At 52.6% G+C, this 6884-nt stretch overlaps 1 protein-coding gene across 3 annotated transcripts in view; it reads left to right on the top strand.

Moving 5' to 3' along the window:
* Nucleotides 1-228: 228 nt before the first annotated feature.
* Nucleotides 229-6884, top strand: part of LOC141258683 (phospholipase ABHD3-like) — a 28162-nt gene continuing 21506 nt past the window's right edge. Inside the window, exons 1-3 of one of the 3 annotated variants that reach the window (XM_073673678.1) lie at nt 229-351; nt 3652-3772; nt 4631-4791. In XM_073673678.1, the coding sequence (XP_073529779.1) occupies nt 3668-3772; nt 4631-4791 (266 nt within the window). In that variant the 5' untranslated portion in view covers nt 229-351; nt 3652-3667. Of the gene's footprint in view, nt 432-3651; nt 3773-4630; nt 4792-6884 lie in introns of all 3 variants that reach the window. The other 2 variants (XM_073673682.1, XM_073673681.1) reach the window with 2 other exon arrangements.

Raw genomic sequence — 6884 nt, 5'->3', positions numbered from 1 at the left:
TGATATCAGTAATTAGTGGTGTAATCACAGCGTCACTGCTGGTAATATTCTGATGGTGGTAGTATCATGCTTTGTGATGTTATATGATTGTAGTATTATATTATTACATGATTGGGTGATCTACAGTGAACACATGAAAGCTTCTTTGTTCCTTCAGCCATGATCTCCTCCTTTCTGGACACTGAGGGGTTAACAAGACTTCCCATTACAAAGATGGCGGCAGAGACGTCAGTGTGGGTGGGGCCTGGCACTGCAGGAAGTGACGGTGGCTGCTCCGGAGTCTGCGCTGTCACAGGCTGAGGCCACTGGTGAAAGCCGCACGCGGTCCAGGACGTGGAGCCTTAACCCGGGGTACAGGGCGGTGTCCCCCCAGCAGCTGCAGGCGGGAGCGCTGCGACCACCGCTACAGGACGTTGTTTCATCTGTGTGACGTGATTCTCGCCCTTGTTACGTTGTTTCCTCTGTGTGACGTGATTCTCGCCCTTGTTACGTTGTTTACTCTGTGTGACGTGATTCTCGCCCTTGTTACGTTGTTTCCTCTGTGTGACGTGATTCTCGCCCTTGTTACGTTGTTTCCTCTGTGTGACGTGATTCTGGCCCTTGTTACGTTGTTTCCTCTGTGTGACGTGATTCTCGCCCTTGTTACGTTGTTTCCTCTGTGTGACGTGATTCTCGCCCTTGTTACGTTGTTTCCTCTGTGTGACGTGATTCTCGCCCTTGTTACGTTGTTTCCTCTGTGTGACGTGATTCTGACCCTTGTTACGTTGTTTCCTCTGTGTGACGTGATTCTCGCCCTTGTTACGTTGTTTCCTCTGTGTGACGTGATTGTGACCCTTGTTACGTTGTTTCCTCTGTGTGACGTGATTCTGACTCTTGTTACGTTGTTTCCTCTGTGTGACGTGATTCTCGCACTTGTTACGTTGTTTCATCTGTGTGACGTGATTCTCGCCCTTGTTACGTTGTTTCCTCTGTGTGATGTGATTCTCGCCCTTGTTACGTTGTTTCATCTGTGTGACGTGATTCTCGCCCTTGTTACGTTGTTTCCTCTGTGTGACGTGATTCTCGCCCTTGTTACGTTGTTTACTCTGTGTGACGTGATTCTCGCCCTTGTTACGTTGTTTCCTCTGTGTGACGTGATTCTCGCCCTTGTTACGTTGTTTCCTCTGTGTGACGTGATTCTGGCCCTTGTTACGTTGTTTCCTCTGTGTGACGTGATTCTGACCCTTGTTACGTTGTTTCCTCTGTGTGACGTGATTCTCGCCCTTGTTACGTTGTTTCCTCTGTGTGACGTGATTCTGACTCTTGTTACGTTGTTTCCTCTGTGTGACGTGATTCTCGCCCTTGTTACGTTGTTTCCTCTGTGTGACGTGATTCTGACTCTTGTTACGTTGTTTCCTCTGTGTGACGTGATTCTGGCCCTTGTTACGTTGTTTCCTCTGTGTGACGTGATTCTGACCCTTGTTACGTTGTTTCCTCTGTGTGACGTGATTCTGGCCCTTGTTACGTTGTTTCCTCTGTGTGACGTGATTCTGACCCTTGTTACGTTGTTTCCTCTGTGTGACGTGATTCTGACTCTTGTTACGTTGTTTCCTCTGTGTGACGTGATTCTGACTCTTGTTACGTTGTTTCCTCTGTGTGACGTGATTCTGACCCTTGTTACGTTGTTTCCTCTGTGTGACGTGATTGTGACCCTTGTTACGTTGTTTCCTCTGTGTGACGTGATTCTGACTCTTGTTACGTTGTTTCCTCTGTGTGACGTGATTCTGGCCCTTGTTACGTTGTTTCCTCTGTGTGACGTGATTCTGACTCTTGTTACGTTGTTTCCTCTGTGTGACGTGATTCTGACCCTTGTTACGTTGTTTCCTCTGTGTGACGTGATTCTGACTCTTGTTACGTTGTTTCCTCTGTGTGACGTGATTCTGACCCTTGTTACGTTGTTTCCTCTGTGTGACGTGATTCTGACCCTTGTTACGTTGTTTCCTCTGTGTGACGTGATTCTGACTCTTGTTACGTTGTTTCCTCTGTGTGACGTGATTCTGACCCTTGTTACGTTGTTTCCTCTGTGTGACGTGATTCTGACTCTTGTTACGTTGTTTCCTCTGTGTGACGTGATTCTGACCCTTGTTACGTTGTTTCCTCTGTGTGACGTGATTCTCGCCCTTGTTACGTTGTTTCCTCTGTGTGACGTGATTCTGACTCTTGTTACGTTGTTTCCTCTGTGTGACGTGATTCTGACCCTTGTTACGTTGTTTCCTCTGTGTGACGTGATTCTGACCCTTGTTACGTTGTTTCCTCTGTGTGACGTGATTCTGACCCTTGTTACGTTGTTTCCTCTGTGTGACGTGATTCTCGCCCTTGTTACGTTGTTTCCTCTGTGTGACGTGATTCTCGCCCTTGTTACGTTGTTTCCTCTGTGTGACGTGATTCTCGCCCTTGTTACGTTGTTTCCTCTGTGTGACGTGATTCTGGCCCTTGTTACGTTGTTTCCTCTGTGTGACGTGATTCTGGCCCTTGTTACGTTGTTTCCTCTGTGTGACGTGATTCTCGCCCTTGTTACGTTGTTTCCTCTGTGTGACGTGATTCTCGCCCTTGTTACGTTGTTTCCTCTGTGTGACGTGATTCTGACCCTTGTTACGTTGTTTCCTCTGTGTGACGTGATTCTCGCCCTTGTTACGTTGTTTACTCTGTGTGACGTGATTCTCGCACTTGTTACGTTGTTTCCTCTGTGTGACGTGATTCTGACCCTTGTTACGTTGTTTCCTCTGTGTGACGTGATTCTGACCCTTGTTACGTTGTTTCCTCTGTGTGACGTGATTCTGACCCTTGTTACGTTGTTTCCTCTGTGTGACGTGATTCTCGCCCTTGTTACGTTGTTTCCTCTGTGTGACGTGATTCTCGCCCTTGTTACGTTGTTTCCTCTGTGTGACGTGATTCTCGCCCTTGTTACGTTGTTTCCTCTGTGTGACGTGATTCTCGCCCTTGTTACGTTGTTTCCTCTGTGTGACGTGATTCTGACTCTTGTTACGTTGTTTCCTCTGTGTGACGTGATTCTGACTCTTGTTACGTTGTTTCCTCTGTGTGACGTGATTCTCGCCCTTGTTACGTTGTTTCCTCTGTGTGACGTGATTCTGACCCTTGTTACGTTGTTTCCTCTGTGTGACGTGATTCTGACTCTTGTTACGTTGTTTCCTCTGTGTGACGTGATTCTGACCCTTGTTACGTTGTTTCCTCTGTGTGACGTGATTCTGACTCTTGTTACGTTGTTTCCTCTGTGTGACGTGATTCTGGCCCTTGTTACGTTGTTTACTCTGTGTGACGTGATTCTGACTCTTGTTACGTTGTTTCCTCTGTGTGACGTGATTCTGACCCTTGTTACGTTGTTTCCTCTGTGTGACGTGATTCTGACCCTTGTTACGTTGTTTCCTCTGTGTGACGTGATTCTGACCCTTGTTACGTTGTTTCCTCTGTGTGACGTGATTCTGACTCTTGTTACGTTGTTTCCTCTGTGTGACGTGATTCTGACTCTTGTTACGTTGTTTCCTCTGTGTGACGTGATTCTGACCCTTGTTACGTTGTTTCCTCTGTGTGACGTGATTCTGACCCTTGTTACGTTGTTTCTCTCAGCAGTGCCTTCTCTTTCTGTCCTCGCAGGTGCGGCAGCAGCGACATGCATGCGGAGTCTCGCGCTCAGTTTCCACCTTTTGGCTGGACCCCCCTGTTCCTGGCTGTTGGGGGGAGCTGGCTGCTCTATTACTGGACACAGATATGTCGGGTCAGTGTCACCTTTTCTCGGCTGTGGATGATTCCATCTTCCGGCTGTCACTGAGGACAAAGTCTCCGACCTCCTCCCCCTCCCGACCTCCTCCCCCTCCCGACCTCCTCCCCCTCCGGACCTCCTCCCCCTCCGGACCTCCTCCCCCTCCGGACCTCCTCCCCCTCCGGACCTCCTCCCCCTCCCGACCTCCTCCCCCTCCCGACCTCCTCCCCCTCCCGACCTCCTCCCCCTCCCGACCTCCTCCCCCTCCCGACCTCCTCCCCCTCCCGACCTCCTCCCCCTCCCGACCTCCTCCCCCTCCCGACCTCCTCCCCCTCCCGACCTCTTCTCTTTCTCCCTTTCTATCATCACCTTTCGCTCAGTGCTTAGAGTTGAAGATCCACAAAACCTCCAACAGCCAAAGTCACCCACAAAACTCCAGCAGAACCCCCCCCCCCGTCCTCACATGGCCTCCGCCACAGACCGCTTTGACCATCCCCAGATTTCTCGGTCTTCTTTATACTTCTGTCCTTCCTCCTGACTCCTCAGTTCTCCTCCAGACTCGTCTGTCACATTCCTCTCAGCACTTTTGTCCCACCCTCCGGACTCTTCTGTCCTCCTCATCCTTCAGATTCCTCTGTTCTCCCGCTCCAGACTTTTCCTCCTTTAGACCCCTCACTCCCCTCGCCCAGACATCTCTCTCTAGACCCCTTTCAACATCCCCAGATCTCTCGGTCTTCTTTAGACTCCTGTGTGCCATCTGGCGATACCATGTATAAAGCTTTCCATGTATGGTCCATGATGTTTGTTACTTCTCTTCTTCTTCTCTGTACCTTGGCTGCTGCATCGGTAGATTTATTTATCCTCTCCATGTAGAGACCTCGTCTCGTGTCCTCGGGGCCCTTGCGTCAGTTCCTGGAGTCGCACTGCCCGGTAGTGATGGAAAACTTCTGCCCGACTTTCTGGTGTCATGGAGGGAGACTACAAACCATTGTCCGGGTCATGTTGACCTCCAAACCTCATATCTCATACAGGAAGTATGTGACCCCTCCAGTATTCATTGTTCATGTACATGAAGATTTCATATTATTATTATTATTATAGCACTTTACATGTGATAGGGATATACATAGCACAAACAATTACAATAAATTTGAACAATACAAGTCAACGACTGGTCCAGGAGGAGCGAGGACCCTGCCCGTGAGGACTCACAGTCTACAGGGGATGGGTGAGGATACAGTAGGTGAGGGTAGAGCTGGTCGTGCAGCGGTATGGTGGAGCGAGGACCCTGCCCCCGAGGACTCACAATCTGCAGGGGATGGGTGAGGATACAGTAGGTGAGGGTAGAGCTGGTCGTACAGCGGTATGGTGGAGCGAGGACCCTGCCCGCGAGGGCTCACAATCTACAAGGGATGGGTGAGGATACAGTAGGTGAGGGTAGAGCTGGTCGTGGAGCGGTATGGTGGAGCGAGGACCCTGCCCGCGAGGGCTCACAATCTACAGGGGATGGGTGAGGATACAGTAGGTGAGGGTAGAGCTGGTCGTGCAGCGGTATGGTGGAGCGAGGACCCTGCCCGCGAGGACTCACAATCTGCAGGGGATGGGTGAGGATACAGTTGGTGAGGGTAGAGCTGGTCGTACAGCGGTATGGTGGAGCGAGGACCCTGCCCGCGAGGGCTCACAATCTACAAGGGATGGGTGAGGATACAGTAGGTGAGGGTAGAGCTGGTCGTGCAGCGGTATGGTAGAGCGAGGGCTCACAGTCTACAGGGGATGGGTGAGGATACAGTAGGTGAGGGTAGAGCTGGTCGTGCAGCGGTATGGTGGAGCGAGGACCCTGCCCGCGAGGGCTCACAGTCTACAGGGGATGGGTGAGGATACAGTAGGTGAGGGTAGAGCTGGTCGTACAGCGGTATGGTGGAGCGAGGACCCTGCCCGCGAGGGCTCACAATCTACAAGGGATGGGTGAGGATACAGTAGGTGGGGGTAGAGCTGGTCGTGCAGCTGTATGGTGGAGCGAGGACCCTGCCCGCGAGGGCTCACAATCTACAAGGGATGGGTGAGGATACAGTAGGTGGGGGTAGAGCTGGTCGTGCAGCTGTATGGTGGAGCGAGGACCCTGCCCGCGAGGGCTCACAGTCTACAGGGGATGGGTGAGGATACAGTAGGTGAGGGTAGAGCTGGTCGTGCAGCGGTATGGTGGAGCGAGGACCCTGCCCGCGAGGGCTCAGTCTACAGGGGATGGGTGAGGATACAGTAGGTGAGGGTAGAGCTGGTCGTGCAGCGGTATGGTGGAGCGGGGACCCTGCCCGCGAGGGCTCACAGTCTACAGGGGATGGGTGAGGATACAGTAGGTGAGGGTAGAGCTGGTCGTGCAGCGGTATGGTGGAGCGATGACCCTGCCCCCGAGGACTCACAATCTGCAGGGGATGGGTGAGGATACAGTAGGTGAGGGTAGAGCTGGTCGTACAGCGGTATGGTGGAGCGAGGACCCTGCCCGCGAGGGCTCACAATCTACAAGGGATGGGTGAGGATACAGTAGGTGAGGGTAGAGCTGGTCGTGGAGCGGTATGGTGGAGCGGTATGGTGGAGCGAGGACCCTGCCCGCGAGGGCTCACAATCTACAGGGGATGGGTGAGGATACAGTAGGTGAGGGTAGAGCTGGTCGTGCAGCGGTATGGTGGAGCGAGGACCCTGCCCGCGAGGACTCACAATCTGCAGGGGATGGGTGAGGATACAGTTGGTGAGGGTAGAGCTGGTCGTACAGCGGTATGGTGGAGCGAGGACCCTGCCCGCGAGGGCTCACAATCTACAAGGGATGGGTGAGGATACAGTAGGTGAGGGTAGAGCTGGTCGTGCAGCAGTATGGTGGAGCGAGGACCCTGCCCGCGAGGGCTCACAATCTACCGGGGATGCGTGAGGATACAGTAGGTGAGGGTAGAGCTGGTCGTGCAGCAGTATGGTGGAGCGAGGACCCTGCCCGCGAGGGCTCAGTCTACAGGGGATGGGTGAGGATACAGTAGGTGAGGGTAGAGCTGGTCGTGCAGCGGTATGGTGGAGCGAGGACCCTGCCCGCGAGGGCTCACAATCTACAGGGGATGGGTGAGGATACAGTAGGTGAGGGTAG

The sequence above is a fragment of the Phyllobates terribilis genome, unplaced genomic scaffold (genome assembly GCF_046119375.1).
Source record: "Phyllobates terribilis strain yellow unplaced genomic scaffold, ASM4611937v1 Scaffold_3__8_contigs__length_932513732, whole genome shotgun sequence".
NCBI lineage: Eukaryota > Metazoa > Chordata > Amphibia > Anura > Dendrobatidae > Phyllobates > Phyllobates terribilis.
Note: the sequence above shows the minus strand (reverse complement) of the source record. Positions and strands in the feature narration are given on the sequence as shown.